This window comes from Varroa destructor, unplaced genomic scaffold (genome assembly GCF_002443255.2).
Source record: "Varroa destructor unplaced genomic scaffold, Vdes_3.0 BEIS01000002.1, whole genome shotgun sequence".
Classification (NCBI taxonomy): Eukaryota; Metazoa; Arthropoda; class Arachnida; order Mesostigmata; family Varroidae; genus Varroa; species Varroa destructor.
In genome coordinates, this window is record NW_019211455.1 from 10,859,261 (window position 1) to 10,884,688 (window position 25,428).

Sequence of the window (25,428 nt, forward strand, 5' to 3'; positions counted from 1 at the left end):
CGCCAAAGAGTAACTGTTTACACCTAAGTAAACCTTTCGTTTGTCTCTTGTTCAATTCTGACTGTGGATACACTTACACTAGATCCTTCTACAAGAAGTATCGGCATCTCTGCCCCAATCAATTTGTCAACAAATCATCAGAACTTGGAAGCAAATAATAATGATGATCAGCCATCTGTCGCGGTGGTTAGATATTTGGCTACCTTATTCGTTCGTTTTTGATAACTGGCACAGCTATATAACAAGGGAGTTGAGTTGTCATCCTGTCGTTTAACTTTTGTTCAAGGTTCTTCGCCATGGAACGCTACGTATTGCCGAAACAAGTTTCTAAAAATTCTGAGTTTTTTTTTACGTATGGGTTCTTTCAATCTTCCTTTCCTGGCCGCAATGACTTCGTTATATGCTTAAATTAAACTTTTACAGCTATAGCATACACTACATTCCATTGCATGCTAAAATAAAATGTTTCCACTTGTTCTACCTTGCCGCATGATTTACTCGTCTGAAACTGGATGCTTCAATCTGTACATCCCGGTTCCATGCAGACCAAAATTGATGAAAAACTTGCCATAAAAAAAAGCCATGAGGTTCAATATATTGAGTGCCAGTTGGTATAGAGTCAAGCACGGATACAGTTGAACAAAGGACGCATAACAATAGAGTTAGATTTAGCAATTAACAAAAAAAAAAATCTAACCTATAGAACTGCTTATCGAAGGTACTATGATATGATAAACGTTATAGTAGTTTCTGTTTTAACCTTCGCATCATATATCCATATACATATCTAGCTGCTGCTTCTTCTGTGTGATCGTAGTCGATTTATTTGAAGTCGTCTTTATTTATTTGAAGTATTATGAAATGATCTGACGCGAGTACGATGAAGAACTGCAAAACTGATCAACGTAATCTGCAAGCAGGCCGCATTTCAAAAGGAATCAAAAATTGAATATTGCTTATGTATGTGTATAGATACTAATTCAAATCAACGAAGTAATCTCACTGAAAAACTGCTATACGGCATTGCTCTAATAACACAATTACGAGAAAATAATAACAAAGCTCATTGTTTGCATACGCTTAGTCATATCATCAATTTATTTAATTCTAATAATAAAATATATATACAAAGTATATATATGTGTGTATATATATATATATATATATATAAAAGTGAACTCATTTTCTCTGTCACTGTTTACTCAAAATTAGAGTCAAGTGTAGCACTAAATTTTGTGTTCGTTATAGTTTTCTAGCTTTATCGATCGTTTCAAAGATTATTGGGCATTTTTTTTCACTATCCTCGACAGCCGTACTCCGATAGTACGCTGGACCTTGAAACTCTTCGCAAAACACGAGTGCATGTATCACTGTTATCACATTTCTGGAAACTCCCTATGCTATGTACCATCCTTTCAATGAAATTTTGTTGTGCATGCAACCCTATACTCATCCTACGCAGTCTGATTAGACTATTTTTGCTATTTAATAAGTTTCGAAGCTGAAACCTCTCGATCGCTTTAAAAATCTTTATTCTGAGTTTTTTTTTATAGAAAAAAAAGATCATGATGTTTGCGGATATCTACTGTAATACGTGGTGATATTCTTATTTGCTAGTACATCCGTGTGAGTTCTGTTTTTCATTCAGGAAGGAAAATGTCCTACCTATCGCTGTTATGAACATTATAGCTTTGCTATCTATTTACCTTATATATGTTCGTTTATGATTCTTATTTTATTAACGTCTCAAACATGTTTTGTATTTCTTCTCTATATCTCTTCCTCATCTATCATGTTTAATTATCGTATAGATATACATATCTTTCGACTTAATGAAGCATTTTTGTTGAATAATTATCTTAGCATGAATCATATGATTTTTATTAAGATAATTTATTTTCATTATGATATCTTGCATGTCGCTCACCTGTTCTGGTTGTTCGTCTCACGATTTTCTTCACTTGTTATTACAATGATGATAATAATAATAATAATACTAAATTCTGTATATCCTATAATTTTATTCGTTTGGATCTAAGTTATCATTCTAAACAAATCATGCCTGTGATCGGTGTGTTGACCATTTTTCAGATTCTCTCTTTCTTTTTTTCTTCATTTCTTTCTCTCGGTCTCTTTCTTTCTCTTGATCAGTCATTCGTGGTAGCACTAATCGGGCCATCAAAAAAATGATCTGTACGTAAATAGGGCACTGAAATTATTACCCACTTTAGCTGCCCCCTCCCTCTGTAAATCACGATGTTGGTACCGACAGCTCTTCGTACTGGTATCTGGTTATGGAACGTAATCGTCTTATACATAATGTTCCGGTATCATAAAAACGTTCGTCGTTATGGTTTTGATATGATTGAATTCACACACACTTTCCCTGGACGCTCTTCCTCTGACTGATTTGTATGAAGATGAATTTAGGTCGTATGCAAAACCGTATATGCCTTTTACAGTCAGTGCTAGACATAGTGCATAGTCCCGTGCGACTTGTAAGTCCGCCATTAGATAACATTTCGAATCAACATTTTGCCTATTAATCTAAATTATATTAATTCTCAAACGTGTTTGTTGAGTTATTTTTGGCAAAAAATCGAACAGTACCGTTTCTCATTTGTGTAAATTTGTCACTACAGTAGTTACCTTGGCCAGCCATGTTTGTTTCGTGACCTGTATGTATATGTATTTTTTTTTACTTAGCTGAAATTTTCTCCTCTGGAATTTGAAGTTTACTACGGTAGCAGCAATAATCATCATCATCATCAGTAAATATATCGCATCATTACTCCATCGTATTGGCCTTTGCTCTTTAATAATGATACTATTCCATTGTACTTTTATATACACGCCGTCCACAAATGTACAAAGCTGGACAGCTTTCTCCGTGTATGGATCATTACTACTAGACCACCGCTCTCTGGCGTAGATTTGCCGCAGATTCCCGCGACTGATACGCGAAAATCAACAGGATTTAGTTAGTATTGTCGTTACACTCTTTTCCGTCGTTGTCTGGTCTGAGGTTGGTTCTATCATTTTTTTGCAAAAGTTCCTTTGTCATACTTTTCGGCTGAAAGATCGTCCATACATGCACTGCCTAATAGGCAAGATGCTTTATTATAAGACAGTTCTTTACTGAAGTGTTCATTATTATAGTCGTTAGTTTCGAACGTTTATTAATTCCAAAAAGTCAACATTTTTTCTCTCGGAGTACATCGAACACGGTGCCTTTTGCTGGAGACTGTTTACCGCGCACAATCTTTTACAATTTGACACCACTATCTTGTCTTGCGTTCACTATTTAAAAAAAAAAACACGAACAAGTTTAAACACGATGATCATTATCAGTATCATTGTTTCAAGCTTAAAAACATTAGTTGCTCAAAAAAAAAAAAAAAAAATAGAAAGGTTATTGATTTAAGCGCAGGACGAAAGACATGCATAGATAGGATGCTTAGGCAGCATCTCTCGTTCTTGTTATAATACCAGGGTGAGCTAGACTTTGTTCAGCCGCACTCACTATCAGCTAGCGATTCTCAAGAAACTATACAACTCAAAAAACTCCAGTCTCGTCTCTAGTCCTGGCTAGCCCTGCTGCAAATCTAGTTGGAGTTAAGAGGTATTAGGAAAAATCAAGGTCAATAATCAAACTCAATGCAACTGAGTTTGGCACGAGCAAAAATGGAATTCCAAGGATGGCGCTAGTTATCATAATTTCGGCTGGCGTTTTCGTCTCTACGGCTGGGATAATATAGGCATTAGGGAGAAATAGAATATATATATATTGCACGAGCTCGACGTGGCAGTCTCGGCTGTTTAGCTTATCTCATCTTGAAAAGCAAAAAAAACAGAGAATTTAATAATATCAAGAAAGAGTGCAGCTATACATTCTGCATCGCAAACATGAGTAAATGCCGCAACCATGAGCCATATTGAAATCATCGGTATGGAACATATATTCGGAAATTCTTCACTCCTAAATTGACAACGATCTTTGTTCGCTGCAGCAAGTTTCAAGTAGTTACTGTATCCAACGAAAAAGTGACGGAACTCTACCGAACTTAAGCGAATATGCTGTCATGCCGCAAAAGCCCACACAAGCAGAATAACTATGAAATTTTAAAAGATTAAATACACCTGAATTATCCCACATCAAATTGATCACGTGATGCCATACGAAAAAAAACAAAATAACCTTAGTTTAGAACCACTCATTACAGAGATGAAATTTAAGTTGGCTCAAGTACCATAAAAGTGGTACTAATAATAAAGGAGTTAATTATTTATAATCATATAGCACCCACTAACACATTGTAATCCGGCCTCCTTTTTGCATAGCGTGCTCGCTTTTATCGTGTTCACCTTTGTAATATCATTGTGTTTCGCTAGACCCAGTCCCCAGTTGTGGCAAGTGCTAGTCCGTTGGTAACCACCCATTAGACCTTCGAGTATCAATAGCGCCACGTATTTGCCTCTTCAGTGTCGCTGCCTAAATTGTGGTTAGTTCAGTAACAACCGAAAAGAATAGGAGGCCACTAGAATACGGCGTCCGTTCTTCTATTTCGAGTTGATCTTGTGTTTTGTTGTTGCTAATGCTGCTCATCATGCGCTGTATGGATTATGATAATATTGCCCTTTTCGTTCAGTCGTCACTTCTAGATATATGTTTAGTTGCTTTGGATGAACTTTTAGTGTTATACCTTTTCCTTAAACTGAGCCGCAGTTACCGATGCCGACACGCTTCGTATCTAGGGTGATATACGCGCCGATCTAAAAGAAACCATAATCTCTGATTTCTGAGCCTTGCAAAGCTGTGTCCTACATTGTGATGTTATATGGATCCGCGAGCCGCTCGCACACAAACAGGTTCCAGTTAAACTGTAAGCTAAAACTGACTGGTCTTAGTTTAAAGTACCGATTTTAAGGTAATTCAGAGGCTGTATGTGTGCGAGTTCGCCAACGCGATGCTCAACGGTGCAGGCTGTAATTGCCATTTCTACGGCACTGACCAGTGGAAAACTGCAAAATTATTATTGTGAGAATTCTTTGGATGAGTCGGACGTCTTGCTGCGGCATTTTCGGCTACGCTTGACACGCGCATGACAAACCCTAGTCCGTTGTTAAATATATAGTAAATATAGCACACTCCTAAATGTCACACGCTAGAAAAGTTCCGTCGTTTGAGCATAGCGAGCATTGAGCAGAAACCCTTCTAACAAGTAAATGATCTCTTTCCAAATCCCCCCCCCCGCTCCCCCTCCAGTCTAATCATCTGTTACAATCAAGTTCTGGTTCCTCGTTACACAATAGCAGTTGTCCGTCGTGGGTTCGTCTTAATCTTGCTTGAGAGTCAGTTAGTTTTTGTTTATTTTCTGATCTACCATAGCAAGATCATGTGCGCCACATACTCGTCGATTTCAGGGAGCCGACCGCCTAGCGCTATTGAGTGGTCTAAATAATTTGAAATTAAATCATCTTCAAAATATGAGATACAACGAATCCAGAACAACCGTCATCCTATTAAATTAGTAAGTTCACATATCAAATATGATTAATATTGCCGTATCTATCTATAGGTGAAGGATACAGGACTAAGGCAAAATAAAGGATCGCTTTTGAGAATGCTTTCGCACAAGTTTATCGACATTTCCCGGTACACGAACGACGAAAGAACTAATCATTCGATTATTGCTGATATAGTCATTTTTGGCCAATAGCCATGACAAAGAAAAGTCGAAAGAATCACGCTTTGCATTTAGACACACTTTTTGATGGCCGGTGCCTCTTGGGCAGAGTCAGAAGATCCCATAGAATGTTAGACCAAAGTCCTCCTCTTCTTTGTTATCAGCGATCACAGCCGGTATGGCCTTACCTGTCGAATGTATGCACGCCGAATCGTTATTTTGCAGAAGTGGAGCGTTCCCAACCGACGGGGTGATAGCTGAGTGCAGCGAGGACCGTGTCACGGAATGGGACATTATGGGTTTGAGCCCAGACAGAGAGGGCGGTGCCAAGGGCCTAGGTTGATCGCAGCCGGCACGTCCGGCAGCCTCAGGTTAGAACTCTTCTGCGTCTCGGTAACTGGGCTCAGTCGACACAAAATAGTCGTCAAAGAAGTTAAACAAATATTCGAAAGTTGGCCGTTTCTCGGGCTCTGCGTCCCAACAATGCATCATACACTGAAAAACGGAATCGGGACACTCGACGCCCTGTGGTTTTGGCATGCGGTTGCCCTGTTCGATGTACTCAATCACCTGACGGTTTGGCATTCCTGCAATGGATGTGATGACAGAGGGTGACGTGAGCAAATTACATAAATTACAAGCAGCATAATATAATTGTCTTTGAGAGAATTGTTTTGTACCATTCGCACGTGCATGTAAAAATAATAAGTAAAAAAAGAACATAAGCATAAATAGGCTTGTTAGATATATATATCGCCATTATACATATCCTAGTTTGCCAAGGTATGCTAAAAAATTAGTTCAAGATAGAAAAATTAAGAACTCATATTTATCAAAAATAGATAATAATAAAAATTTATTTAGGTCATGTTAAATGATCAATAACAGTATAACATTGATAAAAGGAATACAATAAAGACGCCCACTTACCAGGATACGGTATTTGGCCGAATGTTATGAGCTCATATAGCAAAATGCCGTACGACCATACGTCGGATTTGATAGAGAACTTTCCGTAGAGAGCAGCCTCGGGGGCAGTCCATTTAATCGGGAATTTGGCACCTTGACGTGCCGTATATTCGCTATCTTCGATGATGCGAGCGAGACCGAAATCAGCCACCTACACGGATTAGTCGCGGAAGAAAAAGTAGACATATAAGACAATTGATTACAATTTGACCGTAGCACAAATTATACTGCATAGATCTGAGTGCTTTGAAAATCATAAGAGCAAACATAGCTTTTAGAAACCGCGTCCCTTTGCTTTTAGAAAATATCATACAAGTCCCCCATATTTTAAGTGTAGTAAATTGATGTCAAACAACGCGCGATCAGTCCATGTGTAGCATCTGACTACACTTAAACTAAAACCATGTCAAAGAAACACTGAATCTAAAGGGAAAAATATAACGAGCGGGGCTAGCTTCCTTACAAATGCTGACGTGTTTGCCTTGTGAAGTTAGTTAGGAACACATTGCGATCTAGGCTCAAATCCGGTCTTGGTACACTTCGTTTTGCGCTGAGGATCAGCCGTTTGAAGCAATCATTTACTAAATCAGTACCGGACGTAAGATACAAAACACTTATTTGGCCTTTATGCGAACTGTGGGTTAAAATAATACTGTGATAATTTCAAATCATACTTGAAGGACCGAAGATGGGTTAGTAACACAGACCAGTGGGCGTAATAATCGCAATGCCTCAGGAAACTTACCTTAACAATATTATTCTCGCCCACGAGGATGTTTCTCGCTGCAAGATCTCTGTGAATGAGCTGTTTGCTTTCAAGGTATTGCATGCCTGAGGCGATTTGCGCAGCCATGTCTATCAGTACTGGCAGTTTGACTTTGGTACCTTTGCTAGCTTCATCTTGCTTACGCAGGAACTCCAATAGAGACCCATTGCACATGTACTCTGTGATGATATAGATCGGCTCTTCCTTTGAGCATACGGCATATAGAGATACAAGTTTCTCATGTCGAAACTTCTTCATAATGGCTGCCTCCTGCAAAAAGGCGGCAGGATCCATCGTGCCTGGTTTAAGTGTTTTTACTGCCACTTCCTTGGCATTTTTCCACAGTCCATACCACACCTCGCCGAAATTGCCGCTGCCAAGCTTGCGGATCAACTGCAGTGAGTCCCGAGGAATCTCCCAATCATGTCGGGTCTCAGGAGAAAGATCCCAAACGTGCGGTTTTGGCTTTGGGCACGGCAAAGTCAACCGATGGCAAAGTCCATTTGCTCCTGAAATCGGCCAAGACGTCACGGATTCCATCAAGTGCATTTCTGAACTATAAAGAACTCGGCAAGAAATCAGTAGATGGTACGCACTTAAATACATCATGAATAATTTTGTAGTAAGTCGTACTCGATCACGCACTTACCCTCGGAATAGTAGGAAACAAGCTGCTGCAGCGAGCTGAAGGTCATTTTGGTTGTTACGTAGAATCCTCCCTGGTCGAGCGTCTTTATCTTGTAATGCTTCACATGATCTCCCTTTGAGGTTTCGTAATCCTTAATGGACAGAGAGTAGCCCCCTGCCTGGGTTTGTTCCCGATGCCGGATAAGGAATGTGCCTCGCGGGTTGGAGTCCATCATGAGCATCTTCTCCGCGTCCTTCCGGGAGATTCTGCCGAGGAACCAGTCTTCACTCTCAACGGACTTTTCAGCTGCTACGAAGTTACGTGGAATGAAGCCGTGTCGTTTGTCAACGCTATGTCGTGCGCACCACCAGTCGGCATCCGAATCATCGAGGATAATTAGCCTGTCACCCTATCACAAATGAATTAACATTTTTATAATAAACACATTAAGAAGTTGGTCAAAGTGAGGCATATCAATATCAGTCTGATTTAGTAATCTAAATATTATTGATTGAGAACCATTTCGGTTGGATATTGCCAGTTCTACATAGAAAAATCAGTTAAATCTTATGGGTTAAGTGCTTAGTAAATACCTAACATATGCGTCTTTTACACACACGTTTACCTTTCTAAAGCTGAGATCGCCATCCGCACGTGCCTCGTATGAATATAAAGCAACAACTACTTTCTGTTGTCCGCCACTTGCTGACGCGCTGCCTGAACTACGGGACTCCTTCAGTCCATCGCCGGAAGACGGAGGTTTCGAGTATCGTTCTCCTGATCCGCTTCCGCTGCCAGCGACACCTGCGCCACGGTTCGGCGTACCGTTATTGCTGTGTGAAGTCGCACCCGTCTCGTGTTGTTGTTGTTGGTGGTCTTTATTTTGTCCTCCTGGCGTGCCAGCATGCATACTCGCCATGTTCGGCATCCTTCCGCTACCATGGTGCATCTGCGCATGGTGATTTGGGGTCTGTTGCAGTTGCTGATTGTTTAGCTGTGCACCCATGGCGCCATTATGACCATCGTGGGCAGAGCTGCCCTTCTTGCTGCCGCCTTGACGTGATAAACAGTTACCCATCTTGGCTCGCTTTGGCTAGCTTATTTATCCCTAATTGTTTTAGGAACGGAAAAAGTTACCACTATAGCTATTCTCGACAGACTCGTCTTGGTGCATTCAACTTATATTCTCCGCTGAGAAAATAAAGTCGGAAAAGTTATCACAGGCCACGGCTCCGCTGGTTGGAAAAGTAGCAATCAAAAGCTTCGTCGTTGACGCTAGGTTGCACTCTGCACTTGATTATGCTAATGGCAGTTGTGCAACCTCAACGATACCAGGGGCGGGACGCAGTGGAGTGAGGCGTTCGGCAGCTGTCACCACCTGGGGGGGGGTGGGAGGTCTACAACGACGCTCAAGGCCCCCAGTGCCGTCTGAAATTGAAAAAGAAAAGGTTACGAATACGTTTGGAAATACGCTACAGTGACTAACGCTAACTATATAGTAATACAGCTAAATTTTGTTAGTATGAATTTCAACAGGCACAAATATCTGACAAATGCTAAAACACAAACCTCACACGTCTTTTCGCATTCATGCCGGCGCCAACGCTCACGTTAAATCATGGGGATTCTCAAAGCCTCTTTTACAAATTGAATAATATATATATATATATATATATATATATATATATATATATATAAGCCGTAGGCGGAGCTTGAAACAATCCTTCTTTTATAAAAAAAGTACTTAAGCGTGACTACCTAAATCTGAGATACGAGTCCATCATGTTTAATATTTCAGCCGGTCCCATACATGTCGTAAAAGACCATTCAAAAAGTACCTAAGGCTGCCACCATTACTGCACAATTCGTTGGCTTGTAAGATGACATCAACTAGATAAAATGATTCTTACCTATCTAGAAACAGCATTTCTTCTTTACTAGGCAATCGCTTCTGATCCACATATTAATTTAACGCAAGTAATCGATTAAATCGTGCTTAATGCGTCAGATTACTATGCCTTGTAATAACATGCCTGAGTTGAGGCCCATAGCCCATCTACTCACATACTCAATTTTTGGGTGCGGTTGTTTAGCCCGTTTCACAGGGCTATACGATCGAAAAACCGCAGCTACCATGAAAACGTTTGTTTACTGCATATTGGCGCACGCGCTCTAGACTGGGGATTGGACGTACGCACGCTATCTCTCGCCGTCTGAAGCAGCGCTTAACGCCAGTATTGAATGTAAACTCAAAACATATAGTGGCCACCGTCGACTACACACCAGTTTGATAGGTAAAACAACGAACGCTGAACAAAACAGGGCCACATTCATACACAGTTGCCCGGCATTGGCTGAAGGTCAACAACAAGAAGATTTCATTAAAATTAATGATTGTTGTAACGCATCGAACAGGATTCGATGCATTGGCAAGAAGACAGAGGGCGCCTTTTGCCTACTTACTACTTTATCTACCCCACATTTTTGATCCCATGTATAAATTTCAGCGAACTGTGCTCGAGCTGCCGTTCACTGAGCACACGAAAACAACTTACCGGGAAAATATTACATTGTGCACTTTGAAAAAAAGCGCTGACAACAAGAACATATATTCGTCATTCAATACCAGCATTTGATCAACATCCATATCTGCAGAGAGCTGTTAGAGCTTCTCTACTACGGTATTATTTTATTCAAATGTGTTAAGAGAGCTGAATTCAATAGGTTTAATCCAAAATCCAAAAGTTGAAAGAAAAAAACCTACTCTATGAGTTGAAATAGCTTCAGAGTTATGTTGACTACGATCACGAAATATTATTAGCTAATGAAAGCTCAATAATTTAAAAATATTTTTTTGTGCTATTCAGCTACAAAGATATGCAGCTATGCAACCGTTTTCAAATATATTTGAGACCGAAATACGGTTAACACAACTACAGTAAAAATCACTAACTGACAACAATGCATGAATGCTTCTATAGTAATGCCCAAAGCGATTCCAACGCCACAAGCACTTCAGGCCGAAGACTAGCTATGGGCCTTTGAATGTACGCCTTGTCTTATTTAGTTTGGCTGTTCTAAAAAGGATTTCTAAATATCAGAGGCATTAAAAAGGAAAACACACTTACGAAGAAGGGTTGATTGAAAGGAGGCATTTGCTATGTGGGTGAGCAGAAATCAACATTTCTATTACATACTGATTATAGATATACTGAATGCGTGTACACACTACAAAGTACGGGGAAAATAGCTCATCTGTTGTTGATATTTCGTTTGTTGCAATTTTCGCACATCTGTTAACTTCAGTTGCTTTATGTTTACCCAATTTCTGAGACTCGTGTAGCTTTAAAGGAAAACACGTTAGGCATTCTATAAAGTTATGCATTACCACAGCAATTTGTATGTGGACATTGATAGATAACTCAGCTGAGAGAAGCTATCCAATACTTTGTATTGTAACTATAGGTTTGTTTGTTCTACTCTTCAGACCTCAACGGGCTATATCACTCCGGACAGTAGCTCATTTTAAGTTCCTGATCATTCATCTGCATTAGCTCACCGTTCTCAATCAATATTACTCTTTTTCATGAATATTTTTTTTTACCAAAATTTGGCTTTCGACAAAAATTTGCTTTTCTGACATTTAAATGTCGGTCACATGTTGGTAACTGCCACAAAGCCATGTTTTCTTTCAAGGTAAGCAAAAGAAAAAACTCAACTACAACAGTGTACTCGTTTTCTGCGTAAGAGTGTGAAGTATTTTGATGCACAGCAGATTTTCTTTTCAGCGACGTCTCCATCAGGTTGCGCCCGCGTCTTGCAATATTGCTCGACAAGCGCGCTCTACTCAAATGTAAACAATTCGACCACTGAACAATTAATGATGTGCTAGAACCATTTGTTTAGCTAACAGGTTCCTCGTTCGAGTTTGACTTATTCCTTGTATCCAACATAATCCTCGTCCTCCTCAATCTTTTGTCGAATTCAGCAAGAAACAGGACTGCCACCGGTACCATGATATGGGCTCCAAATGACAAAAGATGAAACGCTTGTGTATCGACTAGACAGTGAATAAGTGGGTGGAAGTGTTCATTGACCCAGTAAAAGTACTGATTGATATCTTCCTACTATAGTTCGCCTTAGCAGTGTGTCGGTGTTGCTTAGACTCATGGACATTTGACGGTCGGGTATAGCCAAAAGTCGGGAATCACAAGTTTATCTGAAATCGTCTTGAAGGCGCAAAAGAAGGCGTTCATTTGTTCCACCATATTGCTGAGATGTATGTTGCGCCGAACGAGATCTATTCCTGTCACAAACGTTGGCTTACTTACCTGTCACACTTAGGGTCGGTATTTGTCATCAGTAGACTGTAAATTTTTAACCGGCAAGCCGAGGTCTGATATCCAAGTACAACTTACCGGAACGCATTGAGTTATCTGTAATAAACAACATTTTGATCTGCACCAGAAGATCAAATTGTCTCGCTTCGTCTTCTTTTTAAAGCGAAGTGGAACGCCTGATATTTTCCGAATTTTTGCAGTAATGTATGGCGCAAACTACGGAAAACACTCTGAAGATAAGTACCCTTTTAGGTTATTTGCAAAAAAGTAATAAGTAATAGTTCGAACTGCATACTGGAGGGGCCATTTGCACTAGGCCAGAACAGAGGCATCTCAGCCAAAACTAGTTTTCCTTTGTGCTTAACATTAAGGCCAGGGAGTATTTTCATGAGTGTTGTATTTTAGGATCTTTCAAACAGATAGGACTGTTTTACTACACAATCAATATATTTTGGTAGAAAAGTTAATCATGTATGGAAAGGGTCGGCGCTGTGTTTCTCACGCGAACCCTGGTCGCTGTTTCGTTCTCACTTCACGTCGGTTTATTGATAAAATTGTAAACCGAGCAACGTGATTCACTTGAACAAGCGGTTCAGCGTGAACCCGACAGCCTGGTATCACCCTAAATTGTTAAGGGCCACTTAATTCATACGTTCATCTGAATTTTACATCTCAGCTAATTACGTGCTAATTCCCTCTTATTCAGATAATAGTAAATCCTACTATAGTACAGAAACAGATTTACTAATAAAAACCTGCTGCTATGTACGTTATTAATTGTGCCCTCTTTTATTTCAGTAGCTGAGGTAACATAATTATCATTGGGTACATTTCATCCGAAAAGCGCGCCAAAATTCGAGGCGGAGCCGACCGCTGTACCATTCATTGTAGCTCAAGCCAATATAGGCTTCTGATATTCGTTCTCTGAAAAGAATAGTTAAAGGCTTCCATATCAATACCCGAGTAAACTCGATCTGTTCAGGTCCCGCAACTGCTATATTTGCCATAAGTACATATTTCTACGACTAGAAGTCATAACATATCCATCGCTATCGCAATAACGAAGTGTGATAACAAAGCAAATATTGCAATACAAGTGTAGTAGTGAAGTAACTGTCGGCTTCGTAATGCTTTGTAGCATTCGAGTCTTTCCGGTTGTTGTTGTTGTCGCTACTGCTGCTGACGTCGGTTCTACCTCGTCGTCATGCGCGATGAATAACATTTTAATCAGCTTCTCTATGTCTATCTCACTATAGGCCTGTTATTTGCTCTGTCTGCCGGCAGAAGGACGTTCATCCGCAGAGGTCGTCTCCGATGAATAGCCTCTCACAATGAAACATAACAAGCCTGCAAAGCAGATGGAGCACACGGCGCGCCTGCGGCGCGATAGTACTATTTCCAAACAAGGAACCTCACCTAGCTCGACCCCTTAGCTGTTCAGCTATACCTCGTAAGATAACAACAACTTTGTCATACATAAAAGCAGACAAGTTAACATAATGATAGTGATGTGTCTAGAAAAGTGGAAAGAAAACGAAGTAGCAACATTAGAACAACTTGCTAGTCGACTCCCTTGCAAGCAGCTTTACTACGAACGCGAACCAGCTGATGGCATACGTGAAGCGCCGCTGTTGCTGCCGGTCAACGCAGCAGCAAAGGAACTGGGAAAACGCAACGGGACTGGGCAGGGAGAGCTAGATGAGCCAAAATCAACGGAGCGAATCAACGAAGATGTCGGATAGGCAGCACACTATCGTCACCACAGCTGGCAAATAATTCACAGATACAAATACAACAGCACAATGTGCTGTGCCGTTGTTACAATTGTTACTGTCCGGTAGGGCTAAGACGATAGGCACCCAATGCTGCCACGGCTTCCACCCGCTACAGCAAATGCTTTAACTTTAGCAGTCACAGGTCATAACCATTGGACGCGGAGGATAACAAGACGACCCCTTTTTCCTCCTCCATCGCTTTCAGCACCATTAAAACTGCCAGCCTTCGTCGAACCTTAAAGACGTTGCTAGATGCTAAAGAATATAGTGTAGTTAGCACAGGCGCCATAGTTTGCTTGGCCATGTAAGCAGCACAAGTAACCATCATAAGCGTCGGGAGTAAAGAAAAGGAAAGAAAAAAGAGCTTATTACAATAAGAAAAATCCAGGAGTTTTAGCCCAACACCAACCCCAGTTACCTTCTACCGGCTAAACAAATACACAATAAATATCGGGGTACCGTATATTCGTTTTAGCTTTGCCAAATTTTAGGCAAACATGACTTTTAACTAATCACCCCGATTTTATTATACCTTTACATGGTACATATATATATATATATATATATATATATATATATATATATATATATATATATATATATAACCTTTATTAAGAATTGTACCAACGAAACGAACGACAAGATTCATATACTTCCGAAGTATTTTTTTAATCTCTAAAAGCACTATTCAGCCTGATAAGACCGTCACTTCAGAAATAAGCTTCATTTTTAAACAAATTTGGTACAATACAATATAAAAATACGAGGTGTGCCTAAAAAAACTACGCCAGTATTCTAGAGTATGATACAAAACGAAGTTCCGGAAGATCTCGGTCCAGTTTTAACTGAGCAGTCGTTTTTCTGTAAGTCACTTTTAAAAATGTACGTGTATTGATCTGATCAATCCTTACTGAGATGGCATGCACTTAGTCCATCAGAGAAGTTCAACGAACGTTTGTACTTTTTTAAAATCTATTTTGTAGCGTCTTTGAAGAATTATGTCGCATACCCTTAACTGCGTTTAAAATTCACTGCGGAAGAATCTTTAGCATGTTCGAAATGTAACAACTCCAAACACCCTCTGGGCACTAGGATAGTACTGAATCTGAAATGGACGGTTTCATTCTAAATATTTTGTTTAATTCCACGTATTGAAGCGTCACCACATCGCCAATGAAAAATCTATGCTTAATTGTCTCATTTTTTTAACCGTTTAACGCATTCCTAAATTCATTTGAGGTTCAACTGGAATAGGTTCACAAGCGTCAGTAAATACAGCGTTAAGCAACAGATGGGCTACGAATCACTCGTTTGTGCCACTGATGATTTCATAAGAACATCGTTCACATAAAAAAACTATAATAACGTTTTCCATGGGCGTTTTCAAAGACTTAAACGTTTAATTAATATGTTTTCCCGAGTTTCTTCCCGGTCTTAAGATCTTCACTCAAATCGTATACGGAACGTAGGGTGATTTGTTTGATGTATGCTCGTCATGCAGGTGCTACTAGATTGTTAACATTCAAAACCCCTGTGTAATTCATCTCCTCCGACAGACACATTTATCTACCGGAAGAATAAACCAAAAAATAAAGCTGTGTCACGTGTGTCCACCATAAACCGTACAGGTGTTATGTAATCAATACAGCGTTTGCTATAGTCACTTGGCCAGCAAAAGATGTAAATATTTCTGATGATAACTGCATACCCTGCCAATCAGTTTGGTCGAATACGCTGGCGGTCGGTCCTCACTCATAACTTCATTTCATTTGTATACGAATACTAACACCTTCAAATCTGAACCAGTCTAATCAGATCTAGTACCCAGTTGCGGGACTTTCGAGCGGAATCGTTTCATTGTTAAAGTTTAACTGATTGATCACTGCTGATTGGTATTAATTTGGCGGTGATTCTCGTGAGTCATACGCGCGACTGGGAAAATGTTTTGACTTTCTAAATGAGATTCGATCACTGTTTATAAATATGCGACGGTTTTGTGGGACGCCATGCTTATGAAAAATGTAGTGTCCGTTCTTATTATAGGCATAGGTTCAATCGTAGATGGATGTTGTTACTATATAGAGGTAGCCCGTGAAGCGCATAATACCCATGTTAGTTCTGACCGTACGAAAACGGTATAATGCCTATTGACTGGCAGAAGGGTGATATACACGCAAATTTCAGACTGAAACTGGTATCGTTCGATGAATAAATAACAAAACGAGGGGTAATGATATTCTTAACACCTGCTAATCAAAGAGTGAAAAAATCGTTTTAATAAAAGCGCCAAAACAACTACTCTAGTTATTAAGAATCCTGTTTTCAGCATCGGGTTAAATTTGGAGCTTATCATTTGATAGCCATAATGGTTAGTTAGTTGTACAAGTTGCTCCATGGCGCTGTATAGTAAAAAGAGAATTCAATGGAATATATGGTGAGTAATGGTTTCGGCTGAGGTAGGTGCAATCGTCAGGCCCGCCACAATCGGTCCACATAAAATAGGATTTTTCCTAATAAGATCCGACCATACGCAAAAATATTAGTTAATTGCTTAATAAAAACATATGCTAGCTACCCTACTACAAAAAATAATATTTCTTTGCGTGAATAGAGCAAATATGCTCATCTACAAAACTAATGGACCCGCTGGTGATACAATCGTGTGTCGTTCTAACATGTTTTTTAATGATGTCATTGCTACTAGAGCTTTATTATTATTATTACTCTTATATTATACCGCTGTCGTCACCGCCATGAAAACTGCCGCCATACAGATGAAATATGTAGAAAATAATTTTGCTATGTACTGCATCTGGAGTTATACTCTGTTAACTGCTACAATGGCTACTTAGTTTGTGCTTAATAGATCTTAGCCGAATACTAGTTGGGCTAATTGAAAAAGAAAATAAATTTTTCATCTTCTGTTGTAATCATACTGTACCCAGTTATGTCCACTGAAGTTGTGGGCTGATATTCTGTCGTTAAAAAGTAAGAAACTTATTCGTAATAGAAAATTAAATCAAATACAAAATCGTAACGCCATGCGGTGTGTTACTGTTTTGCCTCGCCTGCTAATTTTCGACGCAGATTTCTAGCTTGAGATTACTGCACAGTTGATGACAGGCAACATTGTTGCGGAAATAAATAATATACAAGTACTGTTTGAGGTACAGGTATTGGGTTACGAGTTACTGATACAGAAATAACAATAGTAATACAATGAACATACCAATAAAACGATCAAGGGCCTAGGTTAGATTTCTTAGCACGAGAGTGTATGTCTCGCTAAGGATACAACTTGTTCTTGCTAAGCATCTGCACACCAACTTTCGTGGTCAATACGTTAATTAAAACATCCTCATTGACCCTAATTAATTAAACTGAAAATTTAGAGAAGCCAGACTAATACATATAACAGCCTCAGAGAAAAATTTGATACAGAGATAAGCATATTCCATGTTCAAATATTTTCATTCGAAAAATATAAGGTAACTTACTCTTAGCCCTTTTGTTCTTATATAGAATCGAACTGTCATCAATTTTGCGCAAAAATGTAGGTGCTAATATTCTGAGTAACAAGCCACTACCTAATCCCAATCCAGTTAGTGACTTTTAAGAATTTTGTCGGCGAAATGTGAGACCTAATATTTGGTATCACGTACAAATGTTTATGTTATAGTTAAAGCAAATGAGACACTGGCGTTTTTAGTTTTGCCAGCTTGTTACAGTCAGATTGAAATAAAATACTTTCGTTTGAGGGCGCGAGTTCTGCCTGCGCCCTTAACTACAAGCTATGTCACAGCAAATTGAGCAACATGGCCTGCGTGGTTAATGTGTATCTCTTTGAGTGCAATAGCATCGTAAATCATGAACATTCGATCATCGCTGGTTCAAATTTCAGCGTTAGCAAATGGTTGTTATGACATATTTAATATACTTCTTCTTAGGCCCGTTAAAGAAAACCCCAAAATATATCCAGCCGGATTTATCCAGTCTAATACTTGACAGTGTAAGTACATGTTGTTAAAGAAAGAATGATAGCTGAACAAATTTAAATGCCGTTAGTGTCCCCAGATAAAAAAAGAATGTATGGTCCAGCGTGCGCTTGTTTTTTTCAAATATATTGGTTAAGTACGCACACGTTACAAAGAGGGCGAGACCGATCTAAAAACAGATCAAGAATGATAACCAACTAGCGAAAATCGAGCAAAATAAGGCCTCCAAATTTTAAGTCAATTATATTCCGAGATCTATTACTTTCGAACTTGGTAAAATTTGTGAGACATGAACACGCAACTTTGTAAAACTCATAACCTCACATTGGTTCTTATAATTTTAAGCTATTTCACCTTAGATGTCGCTCTTTGACTATCTGGGGCTGCAATCGTATAAATCTCGCATAAATTGGTTATCACGTGGGAACAAGCCTAATGTTATCATTATAAAGTGTAACAGGTATGTTACACAATCAAGCCCGGTAGGCCAGAATAACGACCCTTATGATTGACTTTAGTCTCAGTCAACTTAAGACCAACTCAAGTGTTTTTTCAGAGCAGCGCAGCGGCTGGTAAGGGACTTCTATATATACTCAAAAAGGCCATGGCATTCATAAAATATTCATCTATAATAAACCTTATGCGATGTGGTTTAAGCCAATGAACACTTCCACTATTTGCCTGTAAATGCTCGTGTCCGATCAATTTATAGTTGGGTTCATATTGGCTAAATAGGTTTTTTTTTTTTGTTTTCAATAAGAGGTTTGCGAGAAGTAGCAAGAGGGAACCTTCCGCCTCTATCTGCGTAGAACGGAGAACGTTACATCTGCCCTTATGTAGCGAGCGACGCAACCTGATGCTGCAGCCAAGGTAAATGACCGGTATTCTCGAAGGCTTGGCTGCTGAGAGGAGTGCTTTGCTTTGATACACATTTAGAGTAGCAGCGGTGAGCAGAAGGATCTGAGATCACACAGAGGCGCAAGTGGTGTCTTCGCCATTCCAGCGCTTAACATTAATTTAACCCAGACATCGTTTTCATTGAGTACAACTAATTGGCTTTTGTGGGCAAGACCCCGTTAAATGATAAGCCCACCTTCTTTTGTACCAGTTTCTGCTGCTCACATTTGCAAGCACAGGTCAGACAGGCATAGTTGAGTCGCCATTTTCATTCGAGAGTTCGTTGTCACACACCGCCTCTTAGTTTTCACGGCACCTAATAATTCCAGTTGAATCTGAGTACGGTATCTACAATGCCGCTTCGCCATAGCGTGAATGTTAGCTCAACAATCTACGTTGGATAGGGCTTTGGCGACATGACGGAGGAATGCCTTCGAAGCAACACTGAAGACACATTTTTAGAATAAATATAAAAAAAAAAGTGACACGGGCGATAAAGATCGAGGCTTTAGAAGGTCTTCTTCATTCGAATATCACTGACACACTGTTTGCAATCATTCTATACACAGGTTCCTACTGTAGACCGTCTTTTCACAATGGTAGATATTGTCACCTGCAAACGACAAGCATAGCTTACTAGACTAGAACAAAAAAACTTATTTACAGCGATATAAACCTGGATCATCACTGTGCACACTCAAAACCTCTTTGTAGTCCATCATCAATCTCACACCTCATACACGTTAGTCCTCGGTAACCAGCATAGCTCCTGATGCTCTGTTAGAGGAACCGGTGGTTCTGGCCTCAAAGTAACACAAGAGCCAAAGGTCGTCCCTGAACTTGTTGGTTTCCTGCTGCTGCCACAAGTCCAACCAGCGAAAGCAACGACACCATAATACGCTGACCATAAACAAAATATCCGTTACGATCATATATGTTGCTTATACGAATTCATTCCTGTCCTCCAAGCGTACTCCATCCAGGCAACGTTCACAGAAGTAGCGTTCCACCTACCGGCTAGTTTAAGGCAGGCCCGCGTTGGGGTTCACTGCAGTCCGGGTCCATCGTCACTGATCCATTGATCGTACTGCTACCAAACTACGGTTTGCGTGCCAGCCTCACATCTCTGTCCATCACCGATTAGCGGGACCACTTGCAGCACCATCCCCCACTGGTTTGTTCCTTTTTAACACAGCACACTCACACTGCAATACACCGTTCAGTGGCAAAGTTGTCCGTGTAGGCACGTAGTTGCACGGGTCTTACTACGGCTACTGCTAGCAGCTATCACCAGCATCGGCACACGGCCATATAGAGACGGATCTACGGACCGGCAACACACGGCCGCACTAACAGCACTGTACGGTCGCTCACGCTGGCCTGGCTACATGAACACTATGATGTGAACGGCATAGCGGCTGTGGGAGCCGCTAGACCACCATTCGCAGCCGCCGCGACAGCACAAAGAGAAGCACCAAGCAGCGGTCCCTGCTCGTGCGGCCAGCCAGACGAACAGGCTACCCATCAGCAATGCTAACAGCTACAGCAGCAGTAAACAACAGTTGCGGCCGCGACTGCAGAAGTTCACATACACGAACACCACACGTACAAACACATACATATACACACACACAAAGAGACACCACCGCATAGATCTAACTGAGCACTCGGATCAGTAACAGGCGCCGAAACCTCGCTTTAGCCAACAAACACGGTGCAGTCAGCAGAGATCAATGGCAACATGGATCTAGGCGGAGGGGCGGAAAGATTCAAATGTATTGGAACAAAGTGGGCTTTTACGGCCTCCAAACCGCATCTACTAGGGCTGTTTGCGGCACTTAAACGCGTGAACAATTCGTATCAAAGTGATTGTCAGTAGTCACCATATTATCAGGGAACACGATGCTGTTTAGATGTTGCTGTATTAATAGTATTTTCTATCTGGCCGGCGCGTGGGTGAGGGGTTGTTTACGATGACTACGCCCCGCGCGGTGCATCCAAATCAGGCAGAATCATTCGTAGGTCGCTTTGGGTTTGGAAACACTGCACGAGGGTCCCCGGTTGCTTTATTGCTCCGTCGGGACAGTCGACGCGTTTGCAAAAAAAGAAGGTGGCCGGATAAGCATCGCAAGAGCAGAAACGCGTGAACCAGTTTGCAGTGAAGCTTATTCGGTCGATGCTGATTTGTGGATGTGGTGGCTTCAGGAATCGTTGGTTCACCCATTATTCCCACCGGGAACTGTTGATTGGAACGTCGCATTCCTAATTCGTCAATGTGTGCGTGTGTGTTTTTGCTAGCCGTAGTAGTTGCAACAACAGCGATAGCAATTAGTGATATATAGAATGTAACACCGGTGATGATTGGGTACTAACAGCAGCATCAAGAACGAAGAGTTACAGCAGTTCTAAAACGAAAGCCGTAACCCATACAGAATCAGTCATAACAGATAAATACGAAGAAGTAAAAAAAAACGTAAATAACAGGAAAACAATCACAACAATAGCAGCAAAGAAAATCATTAAAAAACCTGTGTTCCCATTAACAGCATCACTATGTCTCCAAATCAGCCGCTTCCGCAGAAAGAGCACGCCGTGTTCAAAAAAATCTTACGCAGTTATGAACATAAACAGTACAAGAATGGACTCAAGCTGGCCAAGGTGATATTGTCGAATCCTAAGTTCGCCGAGCATGGTGAGACCTTAGCAATGAAGGGCCTGATTTTGAATTGCCTACGAAAAAAAGAAGAGGCGTATGAGCATATTAAACGCGGTCTTAAATCAGACGTTAAAAGTCATGTCTGTTGGCATGTGTTTGGATTGCTTCAACGGTCAGATCGCAAGTATGACGAAGCTATACGAGCTTATCGCAATGCTTTAAAATGCGATCCCGACAATATCCAGATTCTGCGCGATCTAAGTTTGTTACAAATTCAGATGAGAGATCTAGAGGGCTACAACGAGACACGACACAAGTTATTCACCTTGCGCCCGACGCAAAAAGCATCATGGATTGGCTTTGCCATGAGTTACCACCTCCTTGACGATTACGAAATGGCTGTGAAGCTCATCGACGAGTTCTTGAAGATCCAGAAAAAAACCGGTTACGACTACGAACAATCAGAATTGTTACTTTATCAAATTCAGATAGTGTTCGAATCGGGTAATTATCAGGAAGTACTGTACCGCATCGACAAGAACGAAAGTCTAATATGTGACAAGCTTTCATTAATGGAAACTCGAGCTGAGGTCTATTTACGTTTGGGTCGGTTTAGAGAGGCCGAAGCCATTTACGAGGCGTTGATCAGGCGTAACCAAGAAAACAGAGTATATTATCATGGCATGATCAAGGCTCGCCAGCTGCAGAAGGATGAGGAGAAAGTTCAAATGTTTGATGAATACAAGAAGCTCTACCCGCGCGCTCACACACCGCACAGGTTGCCCCTAAACATGTCGTCGGGACAGACGTTCAAGTCGCTTGTTGACGAGTATATGCGATACGCAATAAGAAAGGGAGTGCCTCCGCTTTTCGTCGACCTCAAGCCACTCTATAATGATCATGAGAAGGCAGATATTCTTCACGGACTAGTGGAAATGTATCTTAAGAACCTAAAAGAATACAATACGTTTGACGGGCCTAGCGGTAAAATAGAGCCAATCACAGCACTTGTCTGGGCATTCTACTATGCTTGCCAGCATTTTGACTTGCGCGGGGAAACGCAAAGGGCACTAGAAATCATCGACGAAGCCATCGAACATACCCCTACTCTGATTGAACTGTATTTGGCCAAAGCGAAGGTGTTCAAACATTCGGGTAATATGGCACGAGCTGTGCATTGTTTAGACAAAGCCCAGTCGTTGGACACGGCCGATCGTTACATTAACTCAAAATGTGCGAAGTATATGCTTCGAGCTTGTCGTATCAACGAAGCAGAAAGTATGTGCGCCAAATTCACCCGCGAAAACGTTTCAGCAATGGAGAATCTCAACGAGATGCAATGTATGTGGTTTCAAACGGAATGCGCAGACGCATACGCCAGATTGCGTAAACCTGGCGAGGCTCTACGAAAATGTCACGAAGTGGACCGGCACTTTGTGGAGATCACCGAGGACCAATTCGACTTTCATACATACTGTATGAGGAAGATGACACTTCGTTCATACATCGGCTTGCTGCGGCTTGAAGATGTTGTGAGATCACATACGTTCTACTTTAGGGCCGCTAGAATTGCTATTCAAACCTACCTGAAGCTACACGACAACCCGCTAGGGGACAAGAAACTTGAACAAGACGAACTCGAACCTACTTTAAGCAAGAGTGAGTTGAAAAAACTTCGGAACAAACAGAAGAAGGCTATGGAAAAGTTGCGTATGGAAGAGAAAGAAAACAAGGACAAGGAAAAGAAAGCATTGCCTGCCGAAGAGGAAAAAGTTGATGATGGACTGGGTCCCGACAAACTTGAACGGCCTACGAACGCTCTCGATGAAGCTATCAAGTTTCTGCGACCACTACAAGATTTAACGCCGAACAATATTGAGACACACTTATTATCGTACGAAATCTTTCGACGCCGCGACAAACCTCTGCTCATGCTGCAGAGTCTTGTCAGAGCCCATCGGCTGCAGCCCGATCATCCGACGTTGCACCGTTGTTTGGCTCACTTCCTATCGACGGTAGTTGTGAATAAGGAGTTGTCGAATCCAGTTAAATCTGTCATCGACAAACAAGTTTCTAGTCTGTTTGGAAATACGCGAACTGCCACGGAGTTGAATGAAACGTTCTTTAAAATGTACAAATTTTCATATCCCCATGCAATCGCGGCTGCTCGCGTCATGTTCGAGTTAGACAGGTCCAATCAGAAAGAGGCTCTAGATTGGGTCATGTTAAAAAGGGACGATGTCAAGCTCGGCATCGATCGAGTGCGCTGCGAAGAGGTTCTACAGCTGCTACGAGATGGCGGCATGGGCCAGATCGATATTAAGCTAATCGAATCGTTCCGAGATGATTGCGCCAGAAGATTTCCTTTAGCCGAAGCTTTTATGACGGAACCTCCGATTGTTTCGAGTCCTGCAAGCGGGCAGGACACTGAAGCGAATGCCGAACTGGCAAGCTAGACTATAGGAACGAATTGGGGCTAAGTAAAGAGATAGCGATAAATAGTACAGGGAATAAGAGAGAGCAAGAGGGCGCAAAGGCAGGAAGCAAACAAAATATAAATATATATAGAGCGATCGATGAACATTATCTAATATAGAAGATAAATAAGATCCGATAAGGAAGCGAGATGCGTTTGACAAGCAGTACTAAAGATTTTGTGTGAAAGCCTAATTTTATATACACAAAAACGACAATGAGCATATTCTTTTGTTTTTTTTCTTACATTATCGTGGCCTTATCAAAAGATAAGCATAATAAAAACAAAAACCTTTGCACAATAGTTGAACAACAGGCAAGTCTGGTGTGTTGATTTGATCCTATTAGATAGGTCGTAAGATTTAGCCACCATTTAAAGCTCGAGGTTCCGTTTAGCTAAATCGGCAGTTTGATTAAGAGGACATTATATTAATGTACCTGAACAGTGAAAACGCTTGTATCACTGAGCTTCTTCATTTATTTTCAAATCATCGTAGCTTATTGGGATTGTACCGCATTGTAATGCATTGTAAACATAAGCAACGCAGTTATTTCAATGTTTACTTAGGTCTGACTCAACACGCGTGTAGGTCAACAATCAGTTCATCTTAATCCGATCCATGCCGCGGAGAGCGCACTAGATACATTAAAACCAAAAGCCAAGCAACGACCTTATGGAAATTTCCATTAAAAAGATCTCACTGCGTCCTTTCGGTACACTTTTCTCGATAGGTTCTTAAGCCACGAAACCTGCTTGCGTACCTAAACTTTAGTTATAAGCATAACTTTCTCAAGCAGCGTAGAGGTCTGACCCGTCCTACAATAAAATCGAGACGGTCCCGTGAAATATTCCTGGCAGCGTAGTGTTAACATAAAATTCGAGAACGATACTCCGCTCACGCTAGTATCCGGGCGGTCTGGGAGCCTATGCCAATACTTATATTATTCATATACGTGTTAGATTCAATTTCGTTTAATTTAGCAGAATGTGAACTAATTAATAAATGTTGAGAAATAAATGAAATAAGTGCTATATTTCAATATCGTGAATACCATTCTAAATTAGAGTTCTCAAAAATTCTAATTTGCCAACTTAGTTTGTCTTATTATTCAAACTGCGAGAAATTTGCTAAAAAGAACAAAGCAAACTTAAAATTTTTTGTTTTAAGTACATTGATAAGGTATTACGTTAGTCATATATTCTCGCGCCATCACATAATATATTGGGTCGTTGGAAAAG

The 25,428-nt window shown here is 40.7% G+C and overlaps 2 protein-coding genes across 9 annotated transcripts; one reads left to right on the forward strand and one right to left on the reverse strand.

Moving 5' to 3' along the window:
- Positions 1–1,066: 1,066 nt before the first annotated feature.
- Src64B (Tyrosine-protein kinase Src64B) lies at positions 1,067–20,762 on the reverse strand. 8 transcript variants are annotated; one of them, XR_015319958.1, is made up of 7 exons: positions 19,734–20,762; positions 8,676–9,478; positions 8,072–8,459; positions 7,402–7,931; positions 6,618–6,807; positions 5,876–6,274; positions 1,067–3,300 (listed from the first exon to the last, which is right to left on the reverse strand). XR_015319958.1 is itself a non-coding variant. In XM_086978698.1 (7 exons), exons 3-7 carry the CDS (start codon positions 9,126–9,128, stop codon positions 6,060–6,062), a joined length of 1,776 nt encoding a protein of 591 aa, XP_086834824.1. In that variant the 5' UTR covers positions 9,129–9,478; positions 19,254–19,670; positions 20,072–20,762; the 3' UTR covers positions 1,067–6,059. The 8 variants fall into 8 exon arrangements, 7 of the variants coding, with proteins under 7 accessions (XP_086834824.1, XP_022648499.1, XP_022648502.1 ...); XM_086978698.1 differs by adding an exon at positions 19,254–19,670 and having other exon boundaries at positions 1,067–6,274; positions 20,072–20,762; XM_022792764.2 differs by adding an exon at positions 19,254–19,670 and having other exon boundaries at positions 1,067–6,274; positions 19,791–20,762.
- Positions 20,763–21,060: 298 nt separating this feature from the next.
- Positions 21,061–24,508, forward strand: Naa15-16 (N-alpha-acetyltransferase 15/16). Its single transcript, XM_022792761.2, has one exon. It carries the CDS (start codon positions 21,611–21,613, stop codon positions 24,167–24,169), a length of 2,559 nt encoding a protein of 852 aa, XP_022648496.1. The 5' UTR covers positions 21,061–21,610; the 3' UTR covers positions 24,170–24,508.
- Positions 24,509–25,428: the final 920 nt, after the last annotated feature.

Coding starts and splice junctions, on each gene's coding strand:
- Src64B (XM_022792767.2), bottom strand. CDS start 9,128: ATGGGTAACTGTTTATCACGTCAAGGCGGCAGCAAGAAGGGCAGCTCT. Junction 6,808..7,401: donor GCGAGAATAATATTGTTAAG/GTAAGTTTCCTG, acceptor TAATCCGTGTAG/GTGGCTGATTTCGGTCTCGC. Junction 6,275..6,617: donor CGGCCAAATACCGTATCCTG/GTAAGTGGGCGT, acceptor CATCCATTGCAG/GAATGCCAAACCGTCAGGTG.
- Naa15-16 (XM_022792761.2), top strand. CDS start 21,611: ATGTCTCCAAATCAGCCGCTTCCGCAGAAAGAGCACGCCGTGTTCAAA.